At 38.6% G+C, this 19,345-nt stretch overlaps 1 protein-coding gene across 4 annotated transcripts; it reads left to right on the top strand.

Annotated features, from left to right (window-relative positions):
• Positions 1 to 203: 203 nt before the first annotated feature.
• On the top strand, positions 204 to 18,122 carry LOC101853066 (dentin sialophosphoprotein). Of its 4 annotated transcripts, XM_005092546.3 has the most exons (6): positions 6,006 to 6,384; positions 8,122 to 8,298; positions 8,846 to 8,995; positions 11,529 to 11,947; positions 12,849 to 13,975; positions 15,544 to 18,122. In XM_005092546.3, exons 5-6 carry the CDS (start codon positions 12,857 to 12,859, stop codon positions 16,555 to 16,557), a joined length of 2,133 nt encoding a protein of 710 aa, XP_005092603.1. In that variant the 5' UTR covers positions 6,006 to 6,384; positions 8,122 to 8,298; positions 8,846 to 8,995; positions 11,529 to 11,947; positions 12,849 to 12,856; the 3' UTR covers positions 16,558 to 18,122. The 4 variants fall into 4 exon arrangements, with proteins under 4 accessions (XP_005092605.1, XP_005092606.1, XP_005092603.1 ...); XM_005092547.3 differs by lacking the exon at positions 6,006 to 6,384 and having other exon boundaries at positions 7,848 to 8,298; XM_005092548.3 differs by lacking the exons at positions 6,006 to 6,384; positions 8,122 to 8,298; positions 8,846 to 8,995; positions 11,529 to 11,947 and adding an exon at positions 204 to 457.
• The last annotated feature ends 1,223 nt before the right edge of the window (positions 18,123 to 19,345 follow it).

Here is a 19,345-nt window from a genome sequence, read left to right as displayed (position 1 = left end):
AATGTGCTATTCCTATTCTTCTTCTGGAAAAACGAAAGAGAGCGTCAAAACAGACTGCAGCGCCATCTTAAGCAAAGAGTGAACTTCCGGCGGACACTTTTTTGGCTGAGTGGCCCATCTTGTTATGTACTATCTTTGATCTGATGTACTTTCTCGACGTCCGATAACGATGTTCCGATTATTTTACCTAGACGAATACGGTATCGGCTGGGTTGTGTATTGTGTTGTCTGTAAACAAAACATTCTCTCTCCCTCATCCAGTCTTTGACAGTCATCATTCTCAGTAGTTCAGTGAGTAAAGACTTTGCCTGCTACCACGACACGACACTCGCTCTGTGTCCTAACTCGAAATCCTCGACCACTGCGCGTACTGACCGTTGTTGCATGGAGTGGAAGTAGATCTACACCAGGTCCAAGTAGACTAGATTTTTCTAGTAGTAGAAACGACTGTGAACTGGTGAGTAGGCCTAGCTAGGTCTATATCTAGATTCTATATAGATCTATCTACTATATATCTAGTCTAGATCTAGATCTAGATCTAGATTCTAGTCTATTCTAGATCTAGATATCTAGTAGATCTAGATCTAGATTAGATTCTAGAATCTAGATCTCTAGTCCCAATCCGCTGGTCCGGTATTCTTCAATCTTACCAAATAATAAGAATAGAAATTACAATATATCTAGAATCTAGTTGGACCGCTGGTTTCTGGACCCTAGGGCCTACCTAGACTCAGAAGATGTGTCTAGACTACATACATGCGACTACACACAGGGTGTAAACCGGGCTACGATTGGCTGAACCTGTGGGTACTCTGGGAATTCCCGGTTTCGGTCTCACGCCTTTGACCGTTTTCTCACAGCGGGTTGAGTGCTCATGGAAGAAGAAGAAAAGAAGAAGAAGAAGGACTAAGAAGGAGAATTTAGGAGGAGGTGTAGATGGAGGAGAAGAAATGAAGAAGAAGAAGAATTAGGAGGAGGATGAGGAGATGAAGAAGAAAAAGAAGGAGGAGGAGGGAGGGAGGGAGGAGAAGAAGAAGAAGCAGGGGGACGAGAATGAAAAGCAGGAAGAATTAGAGGTGGAGGAGAACTAGAAGAAAATGAAGAAATAGAAGAGAAGAAGAAGAGGAATCTAGTAGGCGTAGTAATAGACAAATTGGGGACTTTTTCGTTTGTTACCCTGCCTTGGGAAAGAGGGAGAGAGGGTGGTGAGAGTGACAGGGAGGGTGTCGTCGAGAGCGCTTAGAGTAGCCTAGCCTACCGCAGGCCTCGTAATGTATTCATGGGTCACAGGTTCTGCCAATCGTAGCCCGGTTTGCACCCTGCGTGTAGTCGCATGTGTATAGAATGGATCTAGGCCCTATTCTGATTCTTGTCGACTCTAGTTTCTCGACTCCACTTAACTAGACTCTGTGTGTGTGTGCCTGGTGAAAGGTACCAAATGACACTTTTTGAAGAATCCCGTTTTACATTTTTTTTTTTTTTTTGCAAGTTCATTTCTGAACGATAGGCCTATGCTTTTTGAATTTTTAAGATGTGTATATCCTCAGTAGTTTTTGAGATATTCTAGGTGATTTTGTAAGACAGGGTACAGAAACAAAGTTTTGAGAAAAACAGTTGTAGAGTTTCCATCTATACTGTTCGAGACGACCTGAGAACACAGTCGCTACTCACAAAACAACTTTATAAAGCGACTAGGGCCTAAGATAAAAGAACAGCTTCAAAGTGTTCAAATTCACCACCACCTTGACAGGGCAGAAATAGGTGATACAAAATTGCTTTCCAAAGAAAAAAAAGGGTGTGGATGCATTTAAAGCTTTGCTTTGTTTACACATGTTAGATATTTATGCCCACAACCTTCCATTAGAGAGGGAAGAGAATGACCTAAATTTTGGTAAGTATTGTGATTGGATCTTATGAATGGACAAGAGAAACCATCCCCAGTGTTTAGCCGGAAAATAAATTTTCTCACTCATTTTTTGGGGATTATGCAATATACCTCGTGTTTAAAAAATCTTTAAAAGTGTACTTTAAAGTAAAAGAAACTCAAATCCCATGTAAATATGGATTAATGGCTAAAGAATCCATTTTCAATGGAACTTATTTTTGTCAAAAACTATATTTTTTACCTTTGAAGCCTGATCTCAGTTCGAACAAATGCGTCTTTTGGTACCTTTCACTTTCACCAGGTATGCTCACTTAAGTTATATTTACTATTTACCTACCCAATGTTTGTCTAGTCACTACCTCAGAAGTTGTATCTGCCCAGAACCCAGTTTTGAGGAATCTGAAGTTAAAAATTTTGAGTTTCACAACATGGTCATGAAGCCAAGCTTTTCTGGCTTGTTCAGAATGTACAAATTTTCAAATTCTATGCAATATATGAGTTGTTCCCGGCGGTTTTCAGTCATTTTAATTATGATTATTATTCCCAGACATAGAGTGTTCTGTTTTCAGATAGAACTTTGTAGTTTTCAACAAACTCTGCTGGGTTAAGAAAAAGGGTAGTCTAAATTTTAACTTTAGACCCACACGCAGATGCACTGTTTTTAGTGGCAAACTGCCGTCATTTTAGTTGCTGAACACACACATTATATAACCAGTAAAAGCCTCGTAAATCAGTTGTTTTCAAGAAAATATCAGACCTAATTGCAAAAGATCAAATTATGGTGAAATACATCGGGGCATATATATTGCCCCGTGAAACCCCTGGAGATATTTTGTAGGTCAGTGAGGCATTTAGTTTGTGTGTGCTTTCGTTATGCCTTCTCTTGTTTTTCTTTATGATAGTTAAAATCTTGTGTCTTTATTTTCTTTATATATTTAACTCACCTTTAAGTTTATTCAATTCAGTGTTGAGTTTCTTGAAGCTCTCAACTGGGACATGCATCGTCCCGGTTGGAACCCCGGCAGCATTTTATATACCCTAAAAATAGGTATTGAACCACAGTTCTTTTCATAGTATCATGTATTCTACCATCATTTTCTCACCCCACCCAAGAGGTACCCATGTACAGACAAGGAATGATGTGGTTGGTGGGTGCTCTGATGTGGTTTGCTCCTTCTTTTCTATTTTAAATATCTATCGTTTTTATCTTCCCTCCTTTTTTGCCCTTATGTTATTTTCTTGTTGAAACATCTATTCCTCGGCACTTATCTACTTGTACTAATTGAGTTGAAAGTGCTGTAAAACTCTTACTAAAACTAAAATCGAAGAATGGATGATATTGTCAGAATGCGAATGCAAGTGTTTGAGCACAGTTAGCTTGAGTGAGGCGAATGCTACTCCACATCCTATATTTTTCGCAGTAAATTTAGAAAGTTTCGGAAGGATTTCATTTAATCTGTTGGGCAAAAGGTTTGGAGGGGGGTAGGGGGAACAATTGAATTGATTCTAAAGCGCTTTGGGCTTTATACAAATTTCTTTATGCTATCTTTGTCTATTTTTATTCAATGGTTATATAAGAAAGAGCTGTGTTGCAAGGGATTGCTGTAAAATTTTATCAAACCAAACAATCCATGAAATCAGTTCTTGTAGTAGCCTACATGCATTTGGCATGATAGACACAAACTAAAAAAAAATTGCTCTTTTGTCATGAAATTTATTTATTGCATCTGAGTCAAATCTGTTAACATTCAGTAGGCCCCAACAACATTTTCTCCCAAGATTCATCGGTTGATAGCTTTCACATCTTTCTGCCCAACACAATCACAATCCTAAATATTATAGTAATTAATTTTAACGAAGTGACTATTTCTCCGAACGTTCGGAGAAATAGTGCCGATCTTTATTTCTCCGAACGGTTTTCGGCTTCCGGTCTCGTGATTTTTTGCCTATTTATTGCGAGAGTTCGGCGCCAACTTTCATTCTGCCTCTGCCTCTGGTCTGGGAAGGAACACGTACCGCATGGCAAGCCCGCCTACAGACAACCTTCAGTAACACCCACCACACACACACCACCATCATGCACATGTACACACACTAACTAAACATAACTAGTGGGCAACTTTTGAACGTATGACGAGCTGAACTGTGGATGGAGAGACAGTGTGAGTGAAAGAGCGGGTGAAAGGAAGAATGTGCGAGTGTATCCACAGGCGACAGCAACTAAAAGACGACGACACTGACCACCCCTGGCCTGGTCCACAGCTCACGAACAAAAGGAATGCAGCTCAGGCGGTGTTTTGCCTATATTATTGTCCATGGTTCGCAGGGAACAAGTGAGATTTTCTTTGTGTGTGCCTGGAGGGATGGGGTGGGGTATGAAAGTCATGCGGACGGGGATGAGCCGCGGGAGAGAACACGGGAATTGAATGAAAGAGTGAAACTGAAAGAGACGAATGACTCATGAGTCCTGGAGTGAATGGATCCTGTGTTTCTATTTTTGTATACTTTGAACTGTTACTGAATAAAGGCTGAAATAAAGCCCGAAAAACAAACAAACACACACACACACACTCCTCACTCTCCACTTACTACCACACACAGACACACTCAAACACTCACACATACATACACACACACACACACACACACACACACACACACACACACACACACACACAGGAGCAAATTTTTGGGTCTATATCTATTTAAATTTTCAACAGCTAGTCTAGATGAGATTTTTAGATGAGTGTAAAAACGTGAAAAAGAAAGGTTTCATAACAGAAAGAAATCAAAATTAGAACAGCCCATAAACAACAACAAACATTAACAAATAAGGGCGTGTGTCCACCTGTCCGAAGAAGATTGGCAGTTTTAACCCTAAATGTGCGTAATTTTTAAAAAAAAGTACAGGATATTACATGTAAATTATGGAATCACACACATTAAGGGGCTTGCCAGTGTCAGTACATTGGTCGCAGCAGTGACAAACGCAGATGCCAGTTCTATGTGTAGTTATCAATAACCCTCCGTAGATCTAGATCTAGACAGCACACGAGTGAACAAAACACATTACGTTTAAAAGCAGCACCTTTCATAGGCAACACGTCATATCTATAGCGAAAAACTGTTTGGAATTGTAGCATTTCTTTATATAAATATTTACGGCGGACATTTTTTGGACCTATTGAACCATATTGTATACGAACAATCTTTGGTAGGCCCATACTATAATTATAGATCTATATAATATCCGAAATTTGGGGGAAAGGATGATATTTCAGAGTGTTCGGAGAAATAGTGCCCAGCTTTATTTTCCTGAACGTTCGGAGAAATAGTGCCCAGCTTTATTTTCCCGAACGTTCGGAGAAATAGTGCCCAGCTTTATTTTCCCGAACGTTCGGAGAAATAGTGCCGGCCTAATTTTAATGCCTTTTTCAACTTTGACAAACCCTTTGCCTGACCTCTCTTTTGTTATTTTTTACTAAATGGTCATTAAAGAGACAGTAAAACAAAAGTATGGTGTTGTTTTCTTGTGCTATTTTCTTTGTTTTTGTTGATTTTAGTATCACGAACATTACAATAGAGACTCACAAACAAAACAATCCATGAAGTCAGCTCTTGCACTGCTGTAGCCTAGAGTCTACTTATTTGGCATGATATGACACAAACTAAAAAAAATGTTCGGAGTCAAATCTGTTAACCTTCAGTAACAACATTTTCTCCCAGGATTCATCGGTTGATGTAGCTTTCACAAATCTTCCTCATTCCTAACACAGTCCTAAATAGGAATTAATTAATGCCTCTTACAATTTTCACAAACCCTTTGCTTGACTCTCTTTTGTTATTTTTTTTGTACTAAATTGTCATTAAAGAGACAGTAATTAAAAAAGTATGGTGTTGTTTTCTTGTTATTTTCTTGATTTTAGTATCACGAGCGTTACAATAGAGACACATGATGCAAGTTCCCCAGAAATAGCGTGAACTAAAAAAGGTGACAATGGTAATTTTTTGCCATGGAAAGTCTAATAAGTTAATTTTTAAACAAGTGGAACTAAGTTCAAGACCAAAAGTTTTTTAAAAAGGTAATAGATCTAGATATATCTAGATCTAGGCCTAATTTCAAAAGAAATGTTCAGCAAGGTCACGTGCGTCTCCGACTGAGGAGAAGTGACACACGACCCTCATCAATGGCAATTTTGCGTTTCCACTCACGGTTTATTTGTGCGAAAGCGTGGGGAATAGGCTTAACACTGGCAACAAAGCGTCAATTTGTAATCTAAAAAATTAAAATGACTTCTTGTTTTGGTAAAAAAAAAAAACAACCCCTAAACAAACAACCAACACAGAACGAGAGCTTGGACTTGGGTCACGCGAGTCTCGATTGTGTAACAGTAGGCCTAGCATCGAAGGCGCGCGCTTTCCAAAGTCCTTTGCTTTTTTGACGTGGTGCGATCAACATCGGGATTAAAACAAACCTCTTCAGTCTTCAAGGAATTGAGGTAAGTATGTCTTTTCTGCTAGATGGCACTTAGTTTTTTTATAGGCCTAGATTTGATCTGATTCTAGATCTATTTAGGCCTAAATTCTATGTGACTGATTCGTTTTTACGTCTCTGGTCGTTCGTACGTTCACCTAGAATCTAGATTATATCTCTAGATCTAGATATAGAGAATCTAGATATAGATTATTCCAGTATTCCACTGCCAGGTCATAGATCTAGCCTTGGCCTTCGGGGGGGGGGGGGGGGGGGGGGAAAGCACGCGGATCGCCTTCATCTTCATACTTCGTCGTATTAGATCTGCTAGATCTAGAAGTCTAGGACTATTTGTGATAATCCACATTAAAATTACAAGTTTGCTTTATTTTTAAAAAAAGATCAAGCTAGGCTAGGATTATTAGGCCTAGAATCGACAAGCCCAACGACACCGTCTTTGTCACTCTAGATCTAGATCTAGAATAGATCTAGATTTACGCACCGATAGAGATAGGACAAGGTGGTGAACGAACGAACAATTAGGCCTAGGGACACCCTGGAAATGAACGAACGGATCAACAGAGACTTAGGCTAGTCTACCACACAGAATTCTACACTTGTGTAGAATTCTGTGGTCTACCAGTATTTTGTGAACGAACGAAACGCTGGCTGTGATTTGCGAAAGAACGCGGTTTTAGGCCGAGAGATGACTTTTGTGTTAAAAATATTTGTTATATAAGTAGTAGTAGGCCTCTATTGCATGAAGGGAATAATTTTGTGTAGCAATTAAAATAGGTCTAGATATATATCTATATCTTAAATATCTATATCTAGATCTAGATCTAGATCTAAATCTAGATCTAGATTTTAAAATCTAGATTAGAGTGTTTTTCCCCTCTTTCTTTCTTTCTTTCTTTCTTTCTTTCTTTCTTTCCCTTTTCTCACCGACTTTCTTTTTTTCCTCCCTCTCCTTTTTTTCTTTTTTCTTTTCCTTTTTTTTTGGTAAGTAGATTCTAATGTTTTACTTTTACGGCTACACGGCGCTCGCAACTAGGTCATAATATATGAGAGCGCGGTACACATTTTTAGATCTAAACATTTTCAGATGGTAGGAAATTTTGCATTCTGCCCGAGTGGCGGCCGAAGCCTACCTCTTATCGATTTTAGACCAACTAAGGGATCTTTATCGTGCACAACTTGCACATGGGACCCCCAAGATTTTTCGCCCTTGTCTGAGAAGACTAAATGTAGATCTTTCCTACCAGAAAATCAGGGGTGTGGCTGAAAGACAGCAGTAAGAAGGAGCCAAAGAGTAGCAGCAGAAAGGCTGCAGAAAGAGTCAGTAGCCCAGAGGAGGGGGCAAAGGAGGTGAGGGGGTGGGGGCAAAATGTGGAGAACATCGTTAGAGAGCAGGAAAGGATGTGAAAGGAAACAATTTTAGAGAACATTTTTCGTGGCTCCTCGGATTAGAACCCAGGACCTTTTTGAATGAGAGGCGGACGCCTTACCTCTAGGCCACGAGAACTCCCTTCTTTTTTCTCCCACTCTGAGAGGTTTAAAAGTAATAAATCTTAGATCAGAGGCTCGGGCTGGCTAGCTACAGACAGTTTTATGTAGATTTGAAAAAAATGTTTGCATCAAGTTTTGATTTTTAAAAAGTGCATTCTAAACTGATTTCCAAGATGAAATGCAGGTCTTTGAAGAATCTTGGCCCTCTATTTCAATTTTTTAGTATTAAAAACTCAAATTACTTTTTTGTCAGAATGGCGGAACGAATGGCTCGTTATCGGCGTAAAATGAAGGAAGAGGAGCCAGAGAAGTACACAGAGTACTTAGAAAAGCAAAGAGAGGCTGCCAAGCGCAGACGACAAGCTCTGAGGGAAGAGCCTGTTACCAAAACCAAGGAGCTACAACTTGAAGCTCAAAGGGAAAAGAACAGGTTAGCATTCCCATTGTTGTTTTTTTTCCTTTGCATTGTTGTACCGGTAAATGTTTTTAAATTTACAATTATATTGTTCTTCCCGTTCTATTAAGCAAATGTGTCTCACGGTGGAGTCTGCCGTAAAATCAATTTTTGGGCATATATATATTGAGTTATTGGCATCATCTTAAAGCTTGCTCATTTTCCTTTCTTTTCTTAAAAAAATGCCCATCTAGATATCTAACATGAATACTTTATAATCATTTAAAAAATAGCCGCCGAAGTTTGGTGACTTCCATAGCCCAAGAGTACTTAGAAACTGCAAATTTACATTTTATGTGCCTTTTTTAGGCTAATCGTTTTTTTATAGTAAAATCAACATTATACAATACGTAAATGTTACTTTAAATGGACATAAAAAGTGTTGAGCTTAAAATTGAAGATTCGAACAAAAGTTGCAAAACAAGCTGAAAAATGCTAATTTCTTTGATTTCTTTCATTATTTTGATGAGTGCCTGATTTCAACATGATGCCCCACAAGTGTTTGCCTTTTCTTTTATCTAAGACTCAGAGTTCAGAGATATCGGGCAAAAAAAGAGGATGGGGCTCTAACCCATGCTGGAACCTTGAGGACCCACCCAGTCCGAAAAAAAACTCATTGTGGAAAGAAGCCGAAAGATATGACTCCTGATGAGTACCGCGAACACAGAAGGCTGTAAGTATTTGATACATATGACATGCATTATTTTTTACAGCAATGTGATGATACAATGTATGTACAAAAGTTAAGTAATTGAATACAAGAAATATATTGTAAGAAATGATCCAAAGGCAAGAATCATGACGAGTTCCACAAGGACAAGGGGCTGTTTGTATTCGAAAAATGGTCACTTTTTCGTAGCAATTGTGATTATAAATTGTGTTCAAGTTAATCTAAGTCTAAGACTTCCCAGTTTGTCGATATCTACTGTGCACTATGTACTCACTGGGTTGCTTATGACCCATATTAATAAAGATAAATATAATGTCATTGGTCATTAAAAACCAATTACTGAATATAGTGGAAAATATATGGCGTGGGTTGTTTCAGACCTACATTAAATGAAGAGAAAAATATGCCCTTGCTTGTTCAGAACAAAACATGTTTTTTAGTGTGTGATTGCATCGTGTGTAGGTGTGCTGTTGGGGTCAAGTCACAGGGGTTAGCACAGTTTGTGCAGTATGATGTGTGTGTGAGGGGGAGAAAGCACACAGTTATTGCTGGTGGTGACATGGTTTTTCTTTTAGAGATTTAGTGATAAGATGAGATTAGATAAGATTTACTGTTTAAAAAAAAAGGAAATTTCTGCTCATCAAATGGTAATACAATACTCTTATAACACCGTCTCTCACAGATACAATAGGTTTACGTTGAAACGTGAAGTTATGTAGGTACTCACCAACAACCACTTGCCATAAAATCATGTGTATGCACATTAACTCTCTCTCACACTCACACATGACACTCATTGATGCGTCCCTACACACGCACGCGCCTTGTCACTGACGACACGTTCACATTGATGCATCCCTACACATGCACACACCTAGTCACTAAACACACACACCCACGCACACACCTTGTCACTGACACACACATTGACATACACATTCACACTGATGCATTCCTTACACACACACACACCTTGTCCCTGAACGCACACACACTCACTCACACACACACACACACACACACACACACTCACTTACACTCATACCCACACACACACACTCACACTCACACTCACATTCTGACCGATGCTTTCCTACACACGCACCCACACCGTGTCACTGAACACACACATGTACGCGCGGACACTCACACACACACACACACACACAGGATCTCTTGATATAATTTAGTATCTATTATATAGATTTACATGCCGCTGCAAAAAAGTAACTCTTATAGTCTAGTCTGCTAGATCTTTTGAAAGTTCTATAGTAGGGTCGAAAACCATTATCACTGCTTCAGAAACAATGTACGACATATTTTTCTATACATTGCATAGGAGTCTAAAGCAACCCACAATGTATTTTCCTATAGTTTACATATCTAGCATTTGCGTTTGTCGCGGCCACGATTTTTGGCACCTTTGGTCCACGAATTGCGGCCGCGATTTTTGAATTTTTCAAACACAAAGCAACGGCCGGGAAGAAAAAATAATTTAACAACACAACAACAAAAACGGGGAATAACATTCGTGAAAAAAAAGAAACCGAACCTCTTTACGTTTAGAAAGAAAGTTTATTTTCACTTTCCTCCACTTCGTCTCTTTCTCACTTGTTAACACCACGTTGATTTGTAATTTTCATGTGAAGAATAATTATAAGTACGCTACTTTACTTACTATTTATATTGCTGTTTCTCTTACATGTTTCACTCTTTGTTGTGTTTTAATTTGTTGGTGTGTTAATTTTTTTCCTTCTCGTTATTACTCTGTTGTGTTGTTTTTCTATTATTTTATTTTGGTGTATAGTATATATAGCGTAATGTTCTTCCTACTTTTTTATGTTTTATGTTAGAGCGTGTCTCCACCAAAACCGAATACTGACACTGGCAGACCCCTTGTGTGTGATTCCATAATTTACATGAAACATCCTGTACTTTTTCTTGAATTACACGCATTTAGGGTTAAAACGGCCAGTCTATGGATGGGTTGACACACGCCCTTATTTGCTAATTTTTGTGGTTGTTTATTTGCTGTTCTAATTTTGATTTACTTCTGTTGTGAAACCTTTATTTTTCACATTTTTACACTCTGGGCAGCTACAAATGATATTCTGGATGCTAAAAACAGAGCACTAGAAATTCTAGTGTTTTAGATTAAGGTACCTCTATCAACATATTGCTATATTATGTCGTCTCGGAGAGAAGAAAGCTTGAAAATTAATTGCAACTTTTTGGGCAAGTTTTGATATTTTTGTGGCAACTTCTGGACAAAAAAATGGCAACAAACGCAGATGCTAGACATATGGGTAAAAAAAGACCCCTTGGTGTACTCGGAGGAGATAGAAAGTTTGATATGTCACATATATGGTAAATGTGCAATAGAAAATGCTGTAAGATGTGATCAATTTAGATTACATTAGGGGTTGAGGTCAGTGGCTTGTTTGGTTAACCAGCTAATGCAATTCTTGGACCCTCTTATGATGGCCGGCGAAGGTTAACAAAAGTTTGAATGCAATATTTTTTAAAATGTTCACAGACAAAGAGCAGAATCAAGAGCGAGGGAGTCAGCTGAAAAGAAAAGACGGATCAAGGAGAAGAAGAGGCAGAAAATGAAGGCCAGGCGAGACGCAGAGAGAGGCATCATATCCTCTCTTCCACTTGCAAACTCAACGCCCGTCCCACCCAGCCCACATTATGACGGCCCATGCCTACCCATCCAGACTCTTCCAAAGCTGGAAGCCCAACCTTTGCCTAATGCCCCACCATCTCCACCTGCAGCCCCTGGACCTTCAACTGCAGCTCCCGGACCTTCAACTGCAGCCCCTGACCCATCTTCAGGAAGACAAAATTACTGTCAGAGGTGTAAAGCCACCACAGATCAGATGCCTGAAGAACAGTGCTTGGCTACAATTGAACTAAGATTAAAATTTGTGTTTACTAGCTCCAATTAACAAGGTAATGGCGGCTTCAAATAAAACAGGATCAATCTACACAAAAGAGTTAAATACTGTCAGAGGTCACTGAGGTGTAAAACCACCACAGACCACTGTGTGAACTATCGTGCTTAACTGCATTTTACCTTTTATGAAAATTGCTTTTTAGCTAGCTCCAATTAACAAGGTAATGACTTCAGATAAAAAGAGATCATTCAGCACATTATCACTTTAATGGAATCATTAAAAAAATGTAACATACAGTTTCAATGTTTGCACACAAACAACACTCATGCATTATAGACGGAGTGGAAAACAATACAGAGGCTACTGTTGTTGTTGGTAGTTCGAGGGATATCTTACAAAAATAAAGAAGAAGAAAAAAAGGACTGCAGGCACAGTTCGACTGATGCGTGATTTCGAGTCTTCTGTGTTTGACCTATCCGTATACTTTATATATATGCAAATAAATTAAAAGATCTGACTCTGCAATGTGTAGTAGCCTTGTGTTTGGTTGCTTTCAATAAATATCCAACACGTATACCAGTACATAAATACACAATTCATTGTTTTATTGGAGGATTTGATCAAATTGTGCCAAAAATGATGGTTTTGCTCTCCATAAAGGAAAACCTGACCAACCCCCGAATGTACCAAATGTGTCATGGATATTTGACAAAACTTTTCCGCAATGTGCACTAGATATAAAGAACAATGACATTTGTTGTTGAGAATATTCAAAATGTGTCCACTGTCGGATATATTAACCCCATTGTGAGTTAACATATTGTTGGTATTGTTTTGATATTATGAACTCCCCCCCTCCTGCCTGATTTCAGGAATCTCAGCTTTCTTTGGTCCGTTGTTGTTATGTATCTTCACATTATTATTAAAATTTATCTACTTTTCTTAATCCATTTCAGGTAGTTCCATGATGGATCGTCAGCCAGGTCAGAATGCTGAGCCGCCGGAGAGCCTGAACAGTTTAGAATTCCCTCCCTTACCCTCTCGGTCAGATACTGTGCATTTAGTGCCACAGACAGTTGCTGCATCGCAAGGATCAATGTCTCAGAAAAACCAAGGAGTGAAACGAACAATTTGTGACGATGGGTCTGATAGTATGAAGGAAGAATCCTTTTTGTCTTCTTCCAACAATTCTGGAAGTCATGGCTCGTCATCTCCACCGTCAAGAAAATCAAGACGAATGGCATACAGGGATGTCAATCTGCCTTCCCTTGACTCTGACACCCTTCATAGTATGTTCAGTTCTCCAACTTTTGGTGACTCCCAAAATTCATTATCTAGTACTGCATTTCGTTCATCTATGGCAGTCTCACCAAATGACAGCCTAGGAAGTCTTGGAGATATCATCAGCAGGTACAACAATGCCACCTTAGATTCCATGAAGGGATTTGAAATTTCATTTTCCTGCGATTCTGACAACGCGAATACTAGTCCCGTGCTGCTGTCACCAACTTCAAAGGGTAACAGTTCGTCCGATTTCAGCGTGTCCTCAATGCCATCCATCTCCAAATCTCTGTCGAAGCCACTGGCTCAAGAGGATTCCTCAGACTCTGGAAATGTACTGTTTGAGTCCAAACGAAGCTTTGAATACTATGAGAACGTCCAAATCACCTCTGCCGCTAGTGTTGAATCAGACTTCACAAGTTCAGGCGAGTTACAATGTAAGGCTGTGACATTGTCTGCAGGCTCCAGCTGCAAGTCATCACTGGACGTAAAAATTCCTGAAAGCCGGGAAACGAAAAGTAAAAAAGCTGATGACCTGCATCAGCAGCAGTATCTGTCTCATGGCAGTAAAAAAGACAGAAAAGTTGCTGGATGTCTGCAAAAAGGCAAAGGCTCTGGGAAATTTACTGTTGATAGTACACGTGTCAAAGACACTTCAGATGACGATTATGATTGTGAGGATGCCGGTGATTTTTGTGATGCAATCCATATGTCGGAGTGCAACACTGACATTCTTCAAAATTTAAAAAAGTGCAAGAAAAACCCAAAACATGAGAAATTCTTCTTGACCAGTGATTTGAAGGTAAGAGTTAGTTAGCCCTATTCCCTGCTGGGGTCTTTTTTTTTTGGGGGGGGGGGGGGGGGAGGCTAGCCGTACTTAATTAATAATGATGGTTAGACTGACTAAAAGCAAAAAATATTGAATTGTAGATCTAAATAGGATTTTAGTTTGCAATCCCTAAAGTATTTGTATTTGAGAGGAAACCAGAAGGTGCCTTACTGACATGCGTGTATTTTAAACCTGAATAATTACTGAGACCTATATGTACTCGACAGGTTTCGGTAAAAAAGGCCTCACCTTTTAGAAGGACTGCTATACTGGCAGGCTAGCCTTTCTTAAGGACGGCTAGACTGTACTTAAGTACGGCTAGGCAGTGCGTATTTTGGGCGGAATTTGTACTTCTCTTTTTGTAATTAATAGAAATATAACGATTGTTATCATTGTATTGCTAGTGTCGCCAGAAATAATTTTTTCAAGATGTAGCTTTAATTTTGTTCAGTTAAATTTTCTATCTAAATGGGATAGTCATTGTGAATAACGAGTTATGTCAGGTGTAGGGCCTACCATTGGCTGTGATTTGTATTTTGCTGGGTTGTGAGTTGGACATTCTTAGATTTTGATTTTGTTGTTAGGTCTTTTTTGAACTTACTTTGCCTTGAGTTTTCTCTGCCTTGGTTTGTTTGAGAAGTTTTCTGTCTTTGATTGATTTGATTTGGTCCAATTTGAGATTAGTTTATTAAGTATAAAGGGATTATAATCTAATTCTAAGGTATCTGTCTTTTAGATAACTTCTCAGTGTCAAAAGGGTTCTGTTCAAATTGAGTGAGCATGTTTCTTTTTCTGAGGTGATAATAGAATTTCTATCATTTTTATTTTTCTTAACCTGTTATAAATGAGTCTGCAAATCTCATCTTATTAGAATAATTAGATTTGTTTTCATTTCGCTCAACACCATCAGGTGACCATGAATACAGCTTGCACCTTATGAGGTAGAATGATTATCGTATGAATGGTCTGTTGCGTAGTTGTACCTATAATGCTAGTTTTGTATAAGAAATTTGCTTAAAAAAACAATGTTAGAGCTTTAGGCTTCAGGTTCACCAATTAATTTTTTTTACTTCATGGCTGAAGCTACTGAATTATTTCAGATAAAAATGTGCTTCAGAACTTGAGTTGATTAAACATGTAAAACTATTTAAAAGGCTTTTGATATGGGTGACAGCCTTGTGGATTAACCCTATCTGTACGCCCTGGGATCATTTTGTACCACCGGGGTTGTATTCTTACTTCACATTTTAGAATACTTCTAGTTCGAAGATATCTTTGAAACTTTCAGTATTTCTCAAAACATCATTTCGACAGACTGCTATGCAAAGCATACTGATTGGAATAAAGAGTAAGTTTCCTCTTCGGAAAGTGGTGGCACAGAGTTCCCCACGTCTTATGGATACGATAGTAAAACACGATGTACGGATAGGGTGAACGAGTAACACAGGAGCCTGTCACTCGTAAAGGAAGATCTATTTCAAGCTTGATTGTTATAATCAGTTTAATTTCTGATTTTCAAATATTTTCCCCCATCCTGTCAGGTAAGGGATCTTCCCCGAGAGATCCAACACGAAGACAGTCTGACATTTCTGAACTGCATGTCCCAGCTGGTTGTCCAGATCACAGTACATTCGACAAGCTCTGGGAGGGACTCGGATGACGTGTACAGAAGTTACATAGGCACTGACCGCAAGAGACACGGCTCTGGATTCATCGCCTCCGTGGACGAGAGCATTCAGAGGTTCCGCTGCAGAAAAGAAGACTGTCTTGAGTGTTGTCTGAATATGTCCTCAGATTCTAACACTCCGTATAGTCCACCAATTACTGACATAGCACCCAGTTTTGATCGTTCTGTAAGTACTATTAGTACGGCTAGTTCGTCCAGCGCTTCTTCTAGTGGGGGTAGCAGCCAGAAGCATTACTTTTATGGCGGTCTGAATATTCGTACTAATCGCCATGTCATATTCGACAAGTCGGAAGCAGATAATGCCTATGTAAAGTTTTTCTTTAACACTCCAGATGGCAAAGGGGTGGTGCATGGCCACGTGGGTTCCATCATTGGTGTGAACACGTGTCAGGACCACATTATTCTGCACGTCATGTCACACAAAAAGTCGCTGTTTCATTACGCTGAAACTTGTTTGAAGAATGCCAGGTCTAGCTACAACCAGATGGTTTGCAGCACAATAAAGACTCAGGAAACGCTGGCCCCAAAGCTCTTGCAAAGCTGGGTGGCCGTCATATCTCACCCACACGGCCTGGCCAAACACATTAGCATAGGCCACGTTTGTCAGGAAAAAGTTGAGGCCAGGCGTGTGATTAAATATTACAATGCAGCGACTTGTCCTGGTAGTTCTGGGGGGCTGGTTATCACCCCAACTTTGCTCAAACTGCAGTGGCCGGGTGCTGTGCACAGTCTGTATGACAAACATACCCGCTTCAATGTCACTCTAGATTCGAGGTTCCCCGACTTGGACAATACAGACATGGGCCGCTTACACAAAACCATTGTGTGTCGTAAAGACTCGTTTCCTGACAATTACTTTAACTTGTGAGTTGTATTGTGGAATTCTTTGTCTCTTTGACCACAAGAAATTTTTTTAATTGTCAGTCATAAAAGCTTATTTTCTGACAATGTTTCATAAGTGACTTGAATTATTGAACCTTTTTAAAACTTTTACTCATTTTCTTTCCTAAAAAGTTTATTATGTTGCAGTTGATATAGGGTAAATTTCTGCTTCATTGAGCACAGTTTTGGATACTCAGGGACTGAGGGTAGTGCTAGATTTAGTGGCTGATTAGATTAGTTGATAAGTTGGTAGATATTGCAAACTATACCTAAGCCTAACAGCAAAAGATTGCTTTGAATGGAAAAAGTATTGCAGAATATTTGAATTTGCAATAAGATGTATGAAGTGCGCCTGATAGAAGCAGTATGCCAATTACGAGATATAACGAACAGCATTTGCCATTATGGTCCCTACGCTTTTTTAAGGCATGACAAATGCCATTCGTCACTACAGCATCTTGCCTCTTTCACGGTAAAGAAATAAATAATGAATGGCATTCATCAAATGAGTCATGGAGGGGTCAGTTTGGGTTCTTCAGGTGTCTAAAAAGAAGGAACTCATTTAGAGGACCAAAATTTTGTCTTTTCACCAATTTCTACATAACTTTGAACAAGTAAAATTCAATAAAGGGGATATCAAATCTTTCTACAGTAGGAAAGTTGACTTACATAGCCTACTTTGAGAAGTATCAAGTTTTAGAAATTTAATTAAGAATTGAGAAAATGCAAAACTTAACAACTTAAAAAAATCCAACATAAAGTGAATATATTATATATATGTGCATTAAAGAACAAATTTAATTGAAATCAACATTGCCAGACAAACTTGGGGAAGATGGTAGCTATTTGAATTATACGCTCCTGGTGTTGACTATTTTATTCTCCAGACGAACTTGAATACGCCACTGGAAATTGTGAATAACCTTGTGGTATGTGTGTTATCCATTCTTTGGACCTTCTGTTCAAAGTTATGTTTCAACTGTTCGATTATTTGTGGGTTGTTTCTGTAGACTCTGTCTTTTAAAAATCCCCAAAAGAAAAACTTTGCGCTTAGAATGGGTCATCTTCTTTTTTTTTTTGGCACAGTCCACGAAAATGTTAGGTTTCAAAGAAATTTATTCTTCAATGCACAATAAATTAAATATGTAGGCTACATTATGATTGATTTCTAAGAAGTTGAAGAGTTTTGCCTTTTACCCAGTTTTGGTTGAAATTGTTAAAACTTGACATTTTTTTGCACACTTTGATTATTTTTCTTCATATTGACAAATCCAACGAACCCTTTGCGTGTTGTTGAATATTCGTTTGTTCAAAGTTTTGTTGAAATTTGTGCAAAGATAATCGAATTATTGCCCTTTACGTGGTTCTTAAAAAAAAAAAATGACACCCAGTATGTGTAAATATAATGTAATGTGTGCAATGAAATTATCTTTGTGGACTATATACAGTATTACACGGAACCATAGCTCAAATTCATTTGGCCGGCCTCGATAGTTCGAGGGATCCGTAGTCAAGGGATATCTTAAAAAGATAAAGAGAGGGGGAAAAAAACAAGATCGCAGGCACAGTTTGACGGATGCATGATTTCTAGTCTTCTGTGTTCGGCCTATCTGTGTTATACTGTATGTTTTTTGGACAGTATTTTAATATGTCTTTCTAATTCTTGGCATGCCCATGATGAATCAACAATGGTACTTTTCTTTTTTTTTAACTTACAATTCAACATAGACATACTTAAAGTAAGTTCTGAATTATAAAAACCTATTTCTCCCCTTCTTGACCTATCTAATACTGAAATTGATTTGAAATGAATATTTTTTTTTGCCCTTATGAAATGGTTGATTTAGCTGAGGCTATTTTGCAGTTTTTGTTCTAAAATGAGGTTCATGGTATGACTACAGGGGTGGGCAACCACACATAAACAAATTTGATAAGACTACTTCAATTATTAAAGGCTGGGTTTTATCATGTGTAAATTATGAAAACCGTTTCTGTACAGTGTTAATGATTGTTTTTAACGGCATATATGTGAGCTTTCTACACTCATGAGTTGTTTATCCATCATAAACCTTCATACATGTGTTACCAGCTTCAGTGTGCGGTTGCATCATCTCCTGGTGAAGTAGTGATACTGATGATAGAGTCTATATCAATTGTTTTTCTTGGTTCACCACCCCTGAAATATGATACATTGTTATCAGTCTGTTTTGTATGGTAGTGGTTGTGTGCAGTGCAACAGAATACTGTACCTCATCACTGACCTTGTGCGAAAGATAATTGAGTAGATTTAGTAGGGAGAGCTATGGTAGTAACTAATCCTATCGGGAACTTGTGACATGGCTATATTATAATAAGAGCATGAGCAAGGTTTTTTGTTATTAAATATTACTCACTGTAAGTATTTTCCAAGCAAAGATGTTGATAAACTAATCGAGGGTTGACTATTTATTTTTATACATAAAAATGATCTGTCTGTCTGTCTCTCTCTGTTTATTTGTGTCACAGCATGGTGGAATCAAGCTATCGTCAATTTTTGGGCATCTAGAGTTATTGGTACAATCTTAAAGCTTGTTCATTTGTCTTGCTTTGGATGAAAAAAATCCTTTTTATCTTGAATAGAAGTCGAGATAGTTGCGAATGAAGGAGGTGGGGGTCACCTAGTTTCAGAGGTAAAATTAATGAGAAAATGGCTGCCTAAGATAAGTTATTTCCTCAGCTCGAGAGTCCGTGGAAACTGAAAATTTTCATTTTTTGTAACTTTAATCAACGTTTGT

The sequence above is a fragment of the Aplysia californica genome, unplaced genomic scaffold, assembly GCF_000002075.1.
Source record: "Aplysia californica isolate F4 #8 unplaced genomic scaffold, AplCal3.0 scaffold00048, whole genome shotgun sequence".
Lineage (NCBI taxonomy): Eukaryota > Metazoa > Mollusca > Gastropoda > Aplysiida > Aplysiidae > Aplysia > Aplysia californica.
The sequence above is the reverse complement of the archived record's forward strand: the minus strand, read 5'-3'. Positions and strand labels throughout refer to the sequence as shown.

Bases quoted from the DNA above. Each gene is read 5' to 3' on its own strand.
- LOC101853066 (XM_005092548.3), top strand. From the start codon at position 12,857: ATGATGGATCGTCAGCCAGGTCAGAATGCTGAGCCGCCGGAGAGCCTG. The intron at 13,976-15,543 runs GTAAGAGTTAGT...CCATCCTGTCAG, and splicing joins TCTTGACCAGTGATTTGAAG to GTAAGGGATCTTCCCCGAGA.